Source organism: Musa acuminata, chromosome BXJ3-3, assembly GCF_036884655.1.
Source record: "Musa acuminata AAA Group cultivar baxijiao chromosome BXJ3-3, Cavendish_Baxijiao_AAA, whole genome shotgun sequence".
Lineage (NCBI taxonomy): Eukaryota > Viridiplantae > Streptophyta > Magnoliopsida > Zingiberales > Musaceae > Musa > Musa acuminata.
Window position 1 is genome coordinate 254,554 of NC_088351.1, and position 14,886 is coordinate 269,439.

The following is a 14,886-nucleotide window of genomic DNA, read 5'->3' on the forward strand; positions in this document are numbered from 1 at the left end:
CAAATAAAGAGATTTTTATGTCGATTATAGTAAGTATATTTTGAATAGCTTATATTGTTTTGTAAAGCACTGTAAGCCTTTATTTAAAAAAAAGGCTATAACTGAAAAATTAGACTGTCGTATCATTTTAGGGTTGTTATGAGATTTATAAAAAAGTCTTGGAAAATATCTTACTAATAAACCCATAGTCCTTAGTTTGTGCTGTCACAACTTGGGCCGGATTCAATTCACCCAAACCGATCCAATCTAATAAACCCATACTAATAACCCAATTTTCAAAACATGTTGACTCCTAATATCCTACAAATCCATAGTGCTTACAATAGTTCACTGCTATCCATGCCACATTTACAAATCATACCACATTTACAAATTTATCAAAGAAATAAAACTGTAAATTAAATCATACCACATTTACAAATTTATCAAAGAAATAAACTATATTACTCACCATTTCCACAATTTATATGCATAAACAGAGACGCTTTGATAACTAAACAAACAGAGAAGACACTTTATTCAATGCCAAACAAAAACCAGATAGTCTCAAGCGTGCCAAAGCCATAAGTTCATACGTAGTCTCCATCACGACACCAAGCCACCGACCAGAGAGCCCAGAAACAAAAGTACCTTCTCCAAGCATAGATGATAGATCAGTGTGCGGCAGTAGCGACATTGTCGCCGAAGACGCGTGCCATCCTCTCCGTGGGGACGAGGGGGAGGTAGGCGGAGACGGCGTAGCCCTTCTCGGCGGAGGAGGAGACGGCTTGGTTGTACTTCTCGGAGAGGTGGGCAGCGGTGGGGACGACGACCTGGGCCACCTGGGGGACGAGTGGGAGGCGGTTCAGAGAGCGCCAGGCCGAGGCCGCGGCCTGCTCCGCTGCCGGCTCGTACTTGGCATACAGCTCCTTGGCCGCCGGCTCGTACTTGGCGTAGACGGAGCGGACCAGGCCGGCGGCAGATCCGACCAGTCCGGCCCGCTGGACCTCGCCCGCCGCGGACCGGGCCGCCGACGAGGCCTCCTTCACTACCGATGGGACGCGACGATCCAGCTCCTGCACGGTAACTTCCACCTGTTTCACGTGACCACCGCCGATGATTAGAGAGAACGGCTAGTTGCTTTGATTTTACGCAAGAAATAGATGCGAAGGAAACTTTCGTAGGAGACCCCGAGCGAGGCTAACGTACGCCACCGGTCCCGGCTACGATGCGCCGGATGCCAGTGCTATTCTGCTCCACCATGGATGAACGAAGCGGCCGACGGAGCCTGGAGGGGCCGGTACCATCCTGGGCACAACCAGCGCCATGGAAGCCAGCGGGAAGAAGGAAACGGGTCCAATCCATGGCAACGTGAACGACACAAAGGAGAAGAAGAGGCTCCTGGAAGCCGCAAGAAAGGAGGAGGAGGAGAGAGAGAGAGAGAGAGAGAGGGTCCAATCCTACGATGCGCAGGTCGCCCGTGCTATCCTGCGCCACCGAAGCGGACAACAGAGACCGGAGGGGTCATCCCGATACTGGGCTAACGTAGGCCGATGGAGAGAAAGGAAATCGATACAACCTATGGCAACGTCGTCGAGGGGACAAAGGAGAAGAAGAGGGACCTGGAAGCCGCAAAAGAAGAGAGAGAGAGGGCGTGGCCGGTGGAACGAACCTTTCGGTCGACGAACTTGAGGAGCTCGAAGGGGACGCCGTGGATCTTATCGTAGACGGGTCCGACGACGGTCTTCACGGTTCCCTCAACGGTCTGCACGCCGGGCCTCAGGGGCCCGGCGCTCTCCTTCGCGTATACGTACAGCCGCGCCGCGCACAGCACCGCGTGGATCGCCGCCGCGTGCACGAACTCAAGGTACCTTAGCCTCTCCTGCTCTATCGCTTCCTCCTGAGCCTTCCCCAAACACAAAACGCCGCAAACTTTCTCAATCGAAGACAAAAAGCAAATCCACAAGAAAAATCGAAATCGACACCGAGAAAGAAATCGGAAAGGGCCCTTACGATCTGAGGAGATTCGGTGACGGGATCGGCCATCCTTGGAACGATCGAATCTAAAAGAAGAACGCCGCGAGAAGAAAGAGACGAGTTCTGACCGAAGTAATTGGGGATGGAGAGGGTCGCTTCCGTGGTTCGTTAATATAGGGAGAGGAATTGTGCGGAGCGCGGATCGGACGGTGGGGAGGGCGCTCGATGACGCGTCGCGTCGCACCGTGTCGTACGGCGTTTCGTTTCGTCGGGCCGTTGGCTACTTCGCGGAGAAGGCAGAGGCGTCCCCTCCTGTCGAGTGCTGCGGACGGAACGCACGGAAAGTTGTATGCGGAAACGAATCCGTCGGTCCGCGGCTTCATCTTGCGGGCCACCCGAAGCATCTAGAGACTTCTGACATCAACTACTAATTCAAAACAATTTCCCACGTGGAAAAAAAATATATATGAGGTAATATATCAAGTGGGACTTTTTGGGTAAATTGTCCTAATATATGTACCTTATTAGATTAAATGCTAGATAATACAACCCTGTATTTTTCTCAATCATTGGACATATAATAGAACTACAAAACATCGTCATCAATATAATTTTAAATTTTATTTTTATGGAAAGATATTATGGTCGACGATATATAATATACGTAGTAATACGGTATATTATGCGTGGGAACAAATCCGTCGCTTCAAGCTTGTAAGAGATGCTGACGTGATATACTACTTCAAAATACGATTCCCTTCATAAAAAAAAGAATAATCTAATATATATATACCTTATTAGATTAAATGGTACTTAATATAACCTTGTCTCTTTCCTAAAAAATTATCATCGATATTATATATATATATATACAAAAAAATAACTAAGGGCAATTTACATTTAAAAAAAAGCTTCCGCTATTTATTTTGAATATTACTATTCATAATCCTTTCTATTATTGACAATTTTTTGTTGTTGACAATCTCTTAAAATATAATAAAAATATTATTTTATTATTTATAAACCTAATAGTATTGATTTTATTTTATTTTTCTTCTCTACAACCTCGTATTAGTCACGGTCGTTGTTGACCCTCACTGTCAACAGCTTGACACTGTTTGACATCATTTATTGTTCCTGCATTGTCATCTCAACCTACTAGAAGGAAGAAGAAAAGAAGGAGGTGGTGGAGGAAGAAAGAAAGAGGAAGAAGGAAAAAGAAGAGGAGGATAAGGAATAAAAGGGTATTTATGTATATTTATAAAATGATAGTTTAAAAATATTAAACAAATTAAAAATGAGATTATAAATAGAAAAATAAAGATTATAAATAGTAATCCCTTAGTCAAGATATGTATGCCCTTTGTCTTAAGTTCTATTACATAGTTGATGGTTTTTGAGTAAGAATCTATCTAAATTGAAGGTAAAACTCAAATCTATTAATTCCAGTCGAATGATCTATTTCTTTATTTTTTTTTCTCTTTGTTTTATTCTTTCTTCCCTTTTAAATATTTTTTATTTTTTCGATCTTCGACCCTCTCCTTCACTATTAAAACGTTAAATTTAATAGCGAAGGAGATCACATTGGTCAAAGTGCTCGAGGTGACTAACTCGATCAAATGCCTAAGGCAATCAACTCGATCAAGTGCCCGAGGTGACTAGCTCAATCAAATGGTAGAGGTGACCACTCAGCCAAGTGGCTAAGGAGATCACCTTGGCCAAGTTCTTGAGGAAACTAACTTGGCCAAATGACTAAGGCAACCAATCCAATCCAATCAAATGCCCGAGGTGATCAGCTTAGCCAAGTGCCCAAGGCAACCGAGTTAGTCCAATGCTTGAGGCGACTAGTTTGGTCAAGTGCTCGAGGCAACCAGTTTGACCAAATGGCCGAGGCAACTAGCTTGACCAAACAACCGTCGAAGATGGCCAAGTCGGTCAACACCCAAGGTGACAAGTTTGACTAAGTTAACCGAGGCAACAAGCACGACCAGCACCTGAAGCCCCCTTCACTTGTTTACTTGCTTCTTTAATCCCTATTTTAATTTGTGTGTTTCCTCGTTTAACGGTCATCACCTAATGAACATGATCCTAGACCGCAATAGGGATGCTTCAGTCACCATGTTCGCTTTGCTAAATGAGTGCGACGAGATGCAGAATAAGGTACCCGAATCAAAATGTTGTGCATGGTGTTTGACTCTTGATCCAACTAAATGTTAAGAAAAAATATTATTAACGTCTTGATTAATACGATGTAGTATAAACCCGAATGCTATCATGTGCATGTTGTTTGACTCTTGATCCAACTAAATATCAAGGAAAAATATTATTAACATCTTGATTAATACGATGTAGTCTGAATCCGTATGTGTAGGATTACTTGAGACGCGCCTCTGATGTAAAAACGATGAGCTCCTAAGATACCACCTGCATGAAGATCGAGGTCATGAAAGGTTTCTCGTTTGATCCATTCGATGTCTAAGTTAATAACTTGAGATGTACGAATGTGGGTGCAAATAGTATTATTTCTCTGTGTTAAATGTGAGCTTTTATTCGTAAACATAAAGGATAAGAAGATAAAAAAAATTATATTAAAATCTTTATAGTTATAAAAGTGAAAAATATCTAATTCTATTTACCTTAACAATATCGATTTTATCGATAGAAGATACAACACAAACAATGTGCACAAATATAATTTTAATATTATAGTTAAAATGTCACTCGACTATTATGATGGTGGTAGATGATAATGTCATTGGGGGGCTACATGTGGTTGTTGTGGTCGATGCAAATGATGTAGGGATATCCTTGGAGATATGCCGAGTGGAGTCTTAAAGGTGGAGTCAAGGGACATTTGTGGCTTCTTGTCAAGGTGGAGGAGGAAGAGAAAGGAAAGTGACGACGAGATATAAGATAAAGGGAAAGAAGGAGGAGGATGAGGATGATGGTTGTTTTGCCCCCTTTCATTGCATGTTGTTTGACTATTAGCAATATGAGAAAAGATGATAGAAAATAAAAAATACATATAAATAAAAATTAAAAATATTTTTTATTTAACTAAATATATGACTTCATGTAGAATTCGATGGTAGCAAAGAAAATAAGTAAAATGTAAGGAATTTAATAATTTTCTGAAAAAATCTCACATTTTGAGTTTTTCTCATATGATACTCATGTTTTCATAGTTTTCACATACAACTGATATCTTTTCAAATATAAAAATACCCTTCTAAAAAATAATTATTTTCCACCAAATACAATCAAAACTTGTATTTTTAAATGGAGTTATATTATTTTTATTCAATAGCCAAAAACACTGCAATTCAGCTTTTTTTTATCGTCAACCTTCGACAGTTAATAAAAAAAAAAGGTTCTTCAAAATTTATAAACATAAGTTTAAGGCTAAATGAGAAATAATAATAATTTTCTTATTATTTATTTGTGAAATATATAAAAATTCTTTATTTTTATAAAAATACTAAGATTCTCATATAAATTACTTTATAAAATCTTAAAACTTATAATTAGGTTAATATTTAAGATTTATTATATTTAAAATAATTAATGCTCACTTATAATAATGTTCTTAAATATATTATAATATTTTAATTTATTAACAATGTATTTAAATCCATTAAAAAAATTATGTCCTTTGATATAAGGAAAAAAAATTAAGTCCTTCCGAAAACGCTATAACTTCGATATATTATTATTATTATTATTATTACTACTGTAAATATTATAGTGAAACAAAATATTTTAACTCCATTCAAAAATACCATAAAGATATTTTGAGTATTAACAAAAGGTAAAAATTCTCCATAGGAAATATGAAAAATAGGAGGCGCCATAAGGGAAAAGCCAAGATGGGGTTTTCCCATAAATCTGCCAATAATTTATTAGCTTTTCTGCAAAATGTCACAAAATAAGATGGGTATTATGGTAATTGAACATTTAACCTGATACAGGTTTGTGAGACGTCCCGTCCCTTACTAGGGTTTATGCCTCCCGCTGTTTTATTCGGAAGGGAAGGAAGGCGGCGTCCTCGCGGGAAGGAGAAGTCGGAGACTCGGAAACAGAACAAAGAAAATGGTTTGTTCCTCGAGTGACATTCGTTCCCAATTTCTTGATTTCTCTGGTCTCATGTGGAGCTCCTTCTCCGTTGCCTTTTCGGTGCTAGGATTTGCCAGGGGATCACCCCGAACGCACACCATCGTCTATTCGCCGATGCGATCATTAGATTATCTAGATTCGTTCTTGTAATCCATTTCCGAACTTCTGGGATGCCAAAATATGTGACTTCGTTCTTGTATAGGACATTAGTATTTCAGTCTTGGTAAGGAGTCGATTAAGCATTTGTGTCACTTCGCCTGTTTCAGGACATGTTCAACCTCTTCCATCATCTTGAACTTTTTGGTACAAACCTAAATGATTTCGTAGCGCTGTTTGGTGGACCTTTCAGCACGGTTTGTTGGGGTGTTATAGCCAGCCATTTTGGCTCACATAATTTAAGAAAAATATTATCTACTGTGCTATGGGCTCAAATTTAATCTTTCTGAATCTTTTTCCTCATTGGTTCTAGCATGTTTTCGGAGGTCAATATCCATGTTAGAAAGTTTCTTCTAGTCAGAAATTGTTGTCTTTCAAAGCTGCAGTTGTCTTGGATCTTTATGAATCTTTGTTATTGTTGTTGTTGTCCAATATGATAGCTTCATACAAATTCGTGATTAAGTTGTTGAGAATTATTCCCTTAACTATATATATGGCCTCGAGTTAAGAGCATGATATGGAAGATTTTGCATTCAAATGCTTCCCTGATTATGACCTATGCCCTGATAGCATTTGATTGAATCATAAGCCAGCAGTTTCTTGTACTCGTTGCCCTTAGAGCTGTTATCATTAGGGTTTTGGTGTTTCATTTTTGTAAAAAGTTACTTGATGCTGTGGCCATTATATTGTGCTAGATGAGTAAAATACTATTTAGTTTTTGTCATTTCCTATATTTTGTTCACATGTTTTGCTCACCCTCTGAAAGTCCCGGGGGACCGGAATATCTCAGTTCGATCTGATTATGGGGGTGCATATTTCATTCTAACAAGGAATCCATTCTTAGATGGAGATCTTTATTCGTGGCTGCTTCTTTAGAACTAGGCTGTGAAAACCCTAATTCTCTCTGTTGTTTAAACCTTGATTTAAGCAGCAACTTTTATTGAGTTTCTCAGAACTAATAAATGTTGCTTGTTTAACTAATGTACCTTGTTGCTTTTCAGGCTAGAGGATTGAAGAAACATCTGAAGAGGCTCAATGCCCCAAAACACTGGATGTTAGACAAGCTTGGTGGTGCCTTTGTAAGTTCATTGTGTCTTCTATTAGAATTCTGCCTCCAGTCTGACTAATAATATTTCCTGTTATTCTAACTGAAGAACCTCATTATCGTTAGGCCCCCAAGCCATCATCTGGTCCTCACAAAGCAAGAGAATGTTTGCCTTTAATTCTTATTTTGAGAAACAAACTGAAATATGCTCTTACATATCGGGAAGTGATTGCAATTTTGATGCAACGTCATGTTATGGTTGATGGAAAGGTCAGGACTGACAAGACCTACCCTGCTGGATTTATGGGTATGTGACCTACTTCAGTCTTTTGATGGGATGTTTTACTTTTCTATGTTTGAGCATATGACAATGTGTATTATCAGACCTATCTAAAAGAATTTATTTTCATTTTTCTACTTTATTAACTGACGTCTTAATTAGTTTCTTTGATGATTTATTCAGATGTTGTTTCGATTCCTAAGACAAACGAGAATTTCCGACTCCTTTACGACACTAAAGGACGGTTTCGTCTCCATTCAGTCAAGGATGAAGAGGCTAAGGTGCAAAAACTATATTTAATTTTCTTTCATTTGATGTTTATATCTGACTGAATGGTGAATATTGATGACACCTGGACAAGCATAGCTAGCTTATTTGTGAATCGGTTCATATTTCAATCCAGTGGACAAGAAAATTGCCTAATGTGACTTGATTTTACTAGCCTTTCAGCTGTTGGATATGCTGCATTATTCTCTGGGGTCCAAATCAATTAATGGTTTGATAGGTCACAATAATAAGTCAGTTCCCCATCCGGTGATTCTTGATAAGATTCATTGATTTTGCAGTCATGCAACTGTTTATTGTGGCATGAAGATAAATTTTAATTAAGCTATCATTGCAACATCTGAAATGGTGATGCAGCTAGCATTCCTCTCTTCTTTTTTAATTTAAAATTAACATCAAGGAGTATGAAGTTGTCTTGCATTATTAAGTTGCTTTTCTTTGCTGTATGTGGAAGCCTCATTTGTGTCTCTTTGCTGCAGTTCAAGCTCTGCAAAGTACGTTCAGTTCAATTTGGGCAAAAGGGAATTCCTTATCTGAACACATATGATGGTCGTACCATTCGCTACCCGGACCCTCTTATCAAGGCAAATGATACCATCAAGCTTGATCTGGAGACCAACAAAATTGTGGACTTCATCAAGTTCGATGTTGGGAATGTTGTCATGGTTACAGGGGGAAGAAACACTGGTCGTGTTGGGGTGATCAAGAACAGGGAGAAGCACAAGGGGAGCTTCGAGACCATTCACATCCAGGACTCGACCGGCCATGAGTTTGCAACTCGCCTTGGGAATGTCTTCACCATCGGCAAAGGGACCAAGCCCTGGGTCTCTCTCCCCAAAGGCAGGGGTATCAAGCTCAGCATAATCGAGGAGGCAAGGAAACGCTTAGCTGCTGCTGGTGCAGCTGCCACAACTTAGTGATAGCCCAAACTCTGTTATCATGGTCATTGTAGTCCATGGAGGTAGGTGGTACTGAACGCTGTGTTCTTTAGCTTTTAGTTTTGGAATTTGGTACTTAATTTCTTGAAATTAAGAAGCGAAATGTTCATTTAATTGTTTGTGTTCCAGACAATCAGAGATTGAGTTTTAAAAGGCAATTCATTTGTTAAGTAATAGATTTTTAAATTTTGGACAATTTTTGAAGTAATTTTATTTTATTTTTTCTTATCTTGAGGGTACGATCAATCACTCTTTTTTTTTGTCTTTTTCTTCTGTAGTCAATTTTGTATCACAAAAATTGCATGATCACTGCTGCTACGTCCCGACAACAAAAGCTCCTGCCATGCAAACAGTTACTTTTGCTCACTAATTTATTTAATATTAAAGTGACTTGAGTGAAAACCTCATCAATCAATGATTCACTTGGTTTTGTATCAAGATTAATCATAGATTCTTTTGATCTACTTATGATTTTTTTTTTATTGACTTCAAGTGCATGTTATTTTCATATTAATAACTATATTTAATGCAAAATAAAATAAGATGTTCATAGCATTTACATTTAATAATTATAATATTTCCTATATATATATATATATATATTATATAATGTTATTTTGGACTATTTTACAAGTTACTATTGTGAAGGAGTTGTTTATCAACTTTATTACCAAAGTTAGGAGAGTGGATGAGGGAGGCATCGACGTCTTAGAAAAACAATGGACCTGTGACCTGGTCCAATCCCCATCCCCGGAATAGAGCGCAGAGCTGTGTTGACCCTCCCTATAACCATCCCTCTTCCCACCACCATTCGCCGTCCTCCCTCCTCGCGTCCACAATGCCCTGCCCTCGCGAGGAAACCACCGGCTCCGCAGCCGCGTTCGCGTCCACGGGAGGCGACATGGAAGCAACGTCCTGAAATCTCCGATAACGAGGTAATCATTCCTTGGTGTTTCTCTTTGATGCCCTATGTGAATTGCCATCGACCGTCACCCGTTAGATGAATGAATCTTGGTGCTTGACTCTCTTGCTGATGGATCTGCAAGAGTTTAGACCCTTCTTTTTGGTAAGATTTGGATCTGTATCCATCCATGTCGTCTTGAAGGGATGCACGTTGACTGCAGGCATATTCTTGCATGGCGATGGCTGCCAAAGACATGGAAGGCGTCCTCCGCAGAGACCGGTGCGTCGCATTGCCTACTCCTCCGCATGGGGGTGCATCGATAGGAGACACGCCTCACGGCGACGTCCCCAGGCCGCTGGAGAAGACGATTCCGAACTACCTCAAGCCAACAATATGCTCCAGCCATTGCACCAGCTGCCACTATCCCAAGAACCAGCAACAATGCTCCCAGCCTTCCACGGTGCCGACCACCGCCGCCGCCGCTTCCTCCGGCAAACGCCTTCTTTCTAAACCACCCATGCAGAAAGCTTGTCCCGCGCCGAGAGCAGCAAGAACTCCTCCACTGTCATCTGACCATAAACCGGCCATATGTAAGGACCCGGGCTCGGAGAAGGCGTCGAAGCCCAGAAGCCTCCCTAAGGCGACAACGAAAGCCAAGCCTGTGGACGTACAAGATCATGCGAAGGTCGCGGAAGCTGGAGCTCTTCGGTCGACGTTGCCGAAGAACAGAAAGGTAGAAGACGGACCGATCAAGGGCTCGGAGGCGAGCGCGGAGCCCGCGGATGTGGTTGACGCTTCCAAGAAGCCGAGGACACGAGCGAGGTCGATGTCCATGAGCTCCATCGATTTGGCTGCAGGTCCGAGAAAGCTGAACCTTCAAGGAGGGAAGAAGACAGCCGGCAACGAATCGAAGGCGACGGCGGCCGAAGGTGCGGTGTCGAAGAGGCAGGAGGCGAAGATGGGGAAGGAGTCGCCGCCCGCCAAGAACGCCGTAAAAGAGGAGGCGGCGAGCAAGTTGGCGGCGCGGAGGAACAAGGTGAAAGCGCTGGTGGGGGCGTTCGAGACCGCCATGTCGCTGCACGAGACGGAGAAGCAACCAAGTACTCAACAGCACGAGGAGGTGGCAGAGCCGGTGAAGAGCAGAAGCGCGGCCGCCGATGACGGTCGAGGGCTGCAGGAAACGAAGGTGACGCCCGAGGAAAAAGGTCAAAACCAAGAGGAGGAGGAGGAGGAGGAGGAGGACACAGCAGGAGGTCAACGCGAGGTGGGAGAGGAGTCAAAGAATGGGCCATCGGAAGAGGAAGAAGAGGAGGATAACAGGAGGGAAGGGGTTGACTCATTGGAAACCCGACACTAGCAGGAGAAAAGAGGCGATCGAGAGTCAACCAAAGTGGGTTATGGATTGCCTCCTCCTATTGTATCGATCACAATCTTCCCACTTGTGAGAGCGATGAAGATTGGTCGATGACCCGTATATACTTGTTTGTCTCGTCTGCTTCGTGCTTTGCTTCTTCCGATCTAAGTTTGTGTAAGCGTGGAGTTATATGCTGCAAATCACATTCTCTCCTCTTTGTTTCATGCCTGCACTGCGTTCCTGTGCTTTCGATGAACACGTATATATATATATATATATATATTGGGTATCGTTTAACAGTAAGTTTTCATATCTATTATTTTGTATTGGAAAATCTCTCAAAAAAGTGATGGACATAAAATATATATATATATATATATAATGCATACACTTTTAAATTTTTTATTAAACATAATAATTTATCATCTCTGAAACTTTGGATCTCAGTTCTACCTCATCTCTCCTCTCCATCTCTCTATATATATAGAGAGAGTCAATCCAAGTCTTTGACTTTAACTAACACATGATGTATACAGTATCATCTTAGCTAAGATTTTTAAATAAAAAATCATATCTATTCACAAAGATTTACTATTATCACTATAATTTGCATGAAATAATGGGATTAATAATTACGATATAGGGATCCTATGAATCATGGCACAGCACCTGACAAGAACATGCCACCAACCTATCGGTCAACGCTCCACTGTCTTAGAGCTAAGGGAGGGGTTATGGATGGATTCTCTAGATTTATTGTTAATGGGAGTTTTGCTTGTATTTTTTTTAATATGTGTTTTGTGGTGGCTCTTTGCATTTAAAGCTGCTATGTTTTGTGATGTTGACTATTTGAGCGAACATTCCATCATCTCGCGTGATGTTGTTGGCTGGACAAAGTTTTATCTGAGACAAGACAACACATTTGATCTGATCAACGACGAATGTTGTCACGGAAGTGTTTTAAGTAAATCAAGTTGGATCAAACTTAATACCATGCGTTGATAATCAAATTTGATCTGATCAACATTACATGTGCTCAGAATATTACTAATCTCTTAAAATTTTATTTTCTTTTTCCATCGATATAATGTGACTTTCAACCGGTGGAAGAAATAGTGAACATCGACATCCGCCATGGCCTTCGGGCTTTACGCGTCGGGGCACGTGGGAGTCAGTGGGAAGAGTTTGACGTCGATTAAGACGGCGCCTTGCCCCTTCCTCCCCTCCCCAACTCGTCAAATCAAGACGGCTTCGGCATGCGCTCCTGGTCCAACTCTTGTACACGTGTCAGAGCGTGCGGCGGATTGCACCCTGTCGGTGCGCGGCGGGCGACCAAATGGATCTTTTGACCACGGCCACGCGGGCCGCTCGCTGAAAACGACGGCCGCCGCCTGGGATTCCCCCCCCCCCCCCCGGCGAGTTGAGTTGCCTTGGGCAGTCGGCAAATCCCATATGTTATTAAGACTGTCTAATTTTGTGATATGCTTCGCATAAAACATTGGTATTATTTTACTTTTTCTGCCGTCGATTAAAGTGGCAAATAAAAACAGTGTTCGCGTGATGGCTGGTTGCTTTGACGATGAATCGGCGAGGTGGGGTTAGATCGTCCAAAGGGGTAAGGAAGTGGGGCCTCCACGCTCCCGACGACACCTCGATCTCATCACTCGATCTTGTCTTCTCCCATCTCCATCTTCCTCGGATGCAGGCAACAGCGGTCGCAGCCACTGGCATCGCGCCACGTCGCCCCTCGCGATGGCCGGCCTGCCGACACCGATCGTCACAAGGAGATGAAGTGGCAGCGCCTGCATGGGCTTCCACGTGGGACCCACGTCCACGGCGTCAGAGGAGAGGAAGGGGCGTGCTCCACCGCGTACGGTCAGAAGCGCGGCGGCGACCGGCGAGGCGGATGACCGCGTGCTTACCGGCTCTCTCTCTCTCTCTCTCTCTATATATATATATATATATATAAACACACAACGAGATCTCGCGAGTGGTACCACTGCCAATTATTCTAAGGAATGAAGGTGTGCACTGTGACATGTATGGAGCCGTGAGATGGTGGGCGCGGGCGAGAGGACGACCGCTGGTACGCCATGAGCAGTCGAGAAAACGTGGGCATTTGGTGTGAACGGATGCGATCGGGATTGACCTTCTTCTCACCCTCTATAATACCTTCACAGGGCACCGGTCTCAATCCAGGTGGAACCAAGCCACCGAGGCAAAGGGTAACACAGCTCCCACGGGAGAAAGAGAGAGAGAGAGAGATGGCTTGGTGGAACGAGAAGGTGGTGTTCCCGGTGAAGCGCGCGCTGGTAGCAGTCGCCGCAAGGGTCAAGGTTCGGAAGCACGGTAACCTCACTCTTGCCTCAATATCTCCATGATTCCATCACTTGGTATGGCTCCTCTGTTATAGCGATGCTTCAGTGCTGGCAGCGAAGCATCAGCCTCGGTTCTTGCCATTCTCTTTCTAAACTAAAAGCTTAATCTTGGCACTGTAATTTACATATCTTTGACACGAATCGTGGTTTCCTGTGCTCATGCTGTTAAGTTGTGGACTTTGGACGAGAGATTTCTGTTGTCAGCAGAGACCTGGATGTCAATCCACCGTTTGTTTTTCTGTAGACGATGTCGTTCTAGGATCGATGGTGTTATAGCCGCCATGCTTCTTGATTCCTCATGGTGCCTCGCTTCTTATTGTTCTCTTTCTAAACTCTGTGCGCCATGCCAGTCGTGCGTAGATTTTGGTCCTGTAATTAACATGCCCTTTTACTCGATTGTGGTTTCTTGCTCATCTTTTGCTTTAAACAATTGCGCTTCCCTCGACTGTGACCGGGATGTCATCCGCCGTTGTTCGTGGCGACTGCTCGGAAGTAGATTGAGATTCAATGTTTCGCACAACGAATCGAAAGGAAACCACGATGGTTTTCTCATAAGAGGGTTGCGATCGAGCATGCATGATGGAAAGAAACAAAAAAAAAAATCCTTGATAATCATTTCAAAATTCGTACTAGTGTGATTTGGTCACAACTCTGAAATGTTGGGTTTGAACAGGTGATGGGATCAGTAAACTCCACGACGACGTCCAAACGTGTGGATACCAAGATGTGCAGGTGATGTGGGAGATGCTGAGGAGATCGGAGACGGAGCTTCCCAAGCAGCGGAAGCGGCGGTTCTGGCGGCCGTCAGCCTCATCGCGACGAACGACATCGTGTGATTCGATGGAGCGGCATCATCACCGCGATAGTGAATGTGAATGTGAATGTGCAAGGACCGGTGGAACAAGGCTTCATCAGTAGGAGCTAGCTGTTTGACACATGATGGATACATGGACATATAGCTAAGCTTGCTTATCTGATGTACATTCATTATCATATTCAAGAACCTCTTCCCCGGTTGAAGGTGGAGGAAGAAGCGTTCGGAGAACTTTCTCTTTGTCACCGTATACTATTATACTATGCCTGTGGGATCTCCACATATCATGAGATCTATTCTTGTATGGAACAAGTTTTTCCAAACGATTTCGTATGCTTGTGGGACCTCTGGATCATGAAATCTATGGAGATGTTCTTCATTCAAATTATTTTATGGTAAGAATCTGATCATTTAGAGAAGCATTGACTGTGCAGAGAACGAAATGGACGGAAATTTCAACAACGATTAGGTAGGTACCAATTTATTGACAACGACATGATCTAAAATGCCTTTTTGAATTCTCCGTATACCACCAACAACAACAACAACAAAAAAAACAGAAACCATACTTTGATGAATCTCCAAATCTCTTTAAACCGTATTGCCTGGCTTTCTGGAGAACACACCAATATTTTTAATGGTTCTCTTTCCAACTTAACAATT

General features: G+C 42.4%; 4 protein-coding genes across 5 annotated transcripts; 3 read left to right on the top strand and 1 right to left on the bottom strand.

Annotated features, from left to right (window-relative positions):
* Window positions 1-421: 421 nt before the first annotated feature.
* LOC103977265 (REF/SRPP-like protein OsI_017815) lies at window positions 422-2,145 on the bottom strand. Of its 2 annotated transcripts, none has more exons than XM_009392728.2 (3): window positions 1,993-2,145; window positions 1,652-1,885; window positions 422-1,073 (listed from the first exon to the last, which is right to left on the bottom strand). In XM_009392728.2, exons 1-3 carry the CDS (start codon window positions 2,023-2,025, stop codon window positions 654-656), a joined length of 687 nt encoding a protein of 228 aa, XP_009391003.1. In that variant the 5' UTR covers window positions 2,026-2,145; the 3' UTR covers window positions 422-653. The 2 variants fall into 2 exon arrangements, with proteins under 2 accessions (XP_009391003.1, XP_009391004.1); XM_009392729.3 differs by having other exon boundaries at window positions 1,652-1,879; window positions 1,993-2,102.
* A 3,783-nt stretch (window positions 2,146-5,928) lies between these two features.
* LOC103977264 (small ribosomal subunit protein eS4x) lies at window positions 5,929-8,969 on the top strand. Its single transcript, XM_009392727.3, has 5 exons — window positions 5,929-6,048; window positions 7,227-7,304; window positions 7,397-7,577; window positions 7,734-7,831; window positions 8,315-8,969. The coding sequence occupies exons 1-5, from the start codon at window positions 6,046-6,048 to the stop codon at window positions 8,750-8,752; spliced, it is 798 nt and encodes a 265-aa protein (XP_009391002.2). The 5' UTR covers window positions 5,929-6,045; the 3' UTR covers window positions 8,753-8,969.
* Window positions 8,970-9,394: 425 nt separating this feature from the next.
* LOC103977404 (uncharacterized) lies at window positions 9,395-11,216 on the top strand. Its single transcript, XM_009392896.3, has 2 exons — window positions 9,395-9,708; window positions 9,898-11,216. Exon 2 carries the CDS (start codon window positions 9,910-9,912, stop codon window positions 11,032-11,034), a length of 1,125 nt encoding a protein of 374 aa, XP_009391171.3. The 5' UTR covers window positions 9,395-9,708; window positions 9,898-9,909; the 3' UTR covers window positions 11,035-11,216.
* Window positions 11,217-12,990: 1,774 nt separating this feature from the next.
* LOC135633398 (uncharacterized) lies at window positions 12,991-14,567 on the top strand. Its single transcript, XM_065142807.1, has 3 exons — window positions 12,991-13,117; window positions 13,212-13,380; window positions 14,083-14,567. Exons 1-3 carry the CDS (start codon window positions 13,070-13,072, stop codon window positions 14,325-14,327), a joined length of 462 nt encoding a protein of 153 aa, XP_064998879.1. The 5' UTR covers window positions 12,991-13,069; the 3' UTR covers window positions 14,328-14,567.
* The last annotated feature ends 319 nt before the right edge of the window (window positions 14,568-14,886 follow it).

Excerpts from the sequence above, each read along its gene's own strand:
- LOC103977265 (XM_009392728.2), bottom strand. The coding sequence starts at position 2,025 with ATGGCCGATCCCGTCACCGAATCTCCTCAGATC. Across the intron at positions 1,886-1,992 it reads TCACCGAATCTCCTCAGATC|GCTCAGGAGGAAGCGATAGA; the intron begins GTAAGGGCCCTT and ends TGTTTGGGGAAG. Across the intron at positions 1,074-1,651 it reads TCAAGTTCGTCGACCGAAAG|GTGGAAGTTACCGTGCAGGA; the intron begins GTTCGTTCCACC and ends CACGTGAAACAG.
- LOC103977264 (XM_009392727.3), top strand. Across the intron at positions 7,305-7,396 it reads ACAAGCTTGGTGGTGCCTTT|GCCCCCAAGCCATCATCTGG; the intron begins GTAAGTTCATTG and ends CATTATCGTTAG. Across the intron at positions 7,832-8,314 it reads TCAAGGATGAAGAGGCTAAG|TTCAAGCTCTGCAAAGTACG; the intron begins GTGCAAAAACTA and ends TCTTTGCTGCAG.
- LOC103977404 (XM_009392896.3), top strand. The coding sequence starts at position 9,910 with ATGGCGATGGCTGCCAAAGACATGGAAGGCGTCCTCCGCAGAGACCGG.
- LOC135633398 (XM_065142807.1), top strand. The coding sequence starts at position 13,070 with ATGTATGGAGCCGTGAGATGGTGGGCGCGGGCGAGAGGACGACCGCTG. Across the intron at positions 13,118-13,211 it reads GGGCGAGAGGACGACCGCTG|GGCACCGGTCTCAATCCAGG; the intron begins GTACGCCATGAG and ends ATACCTTCACAG. Across the intron at positions 13,381-14,082 it reads GGTCAAGGTTCGGAAGCACG|GTGATGGGATCAGTAAACTC; the intron begins GTAACCTCACTC and ends GGGTTTGAACAG.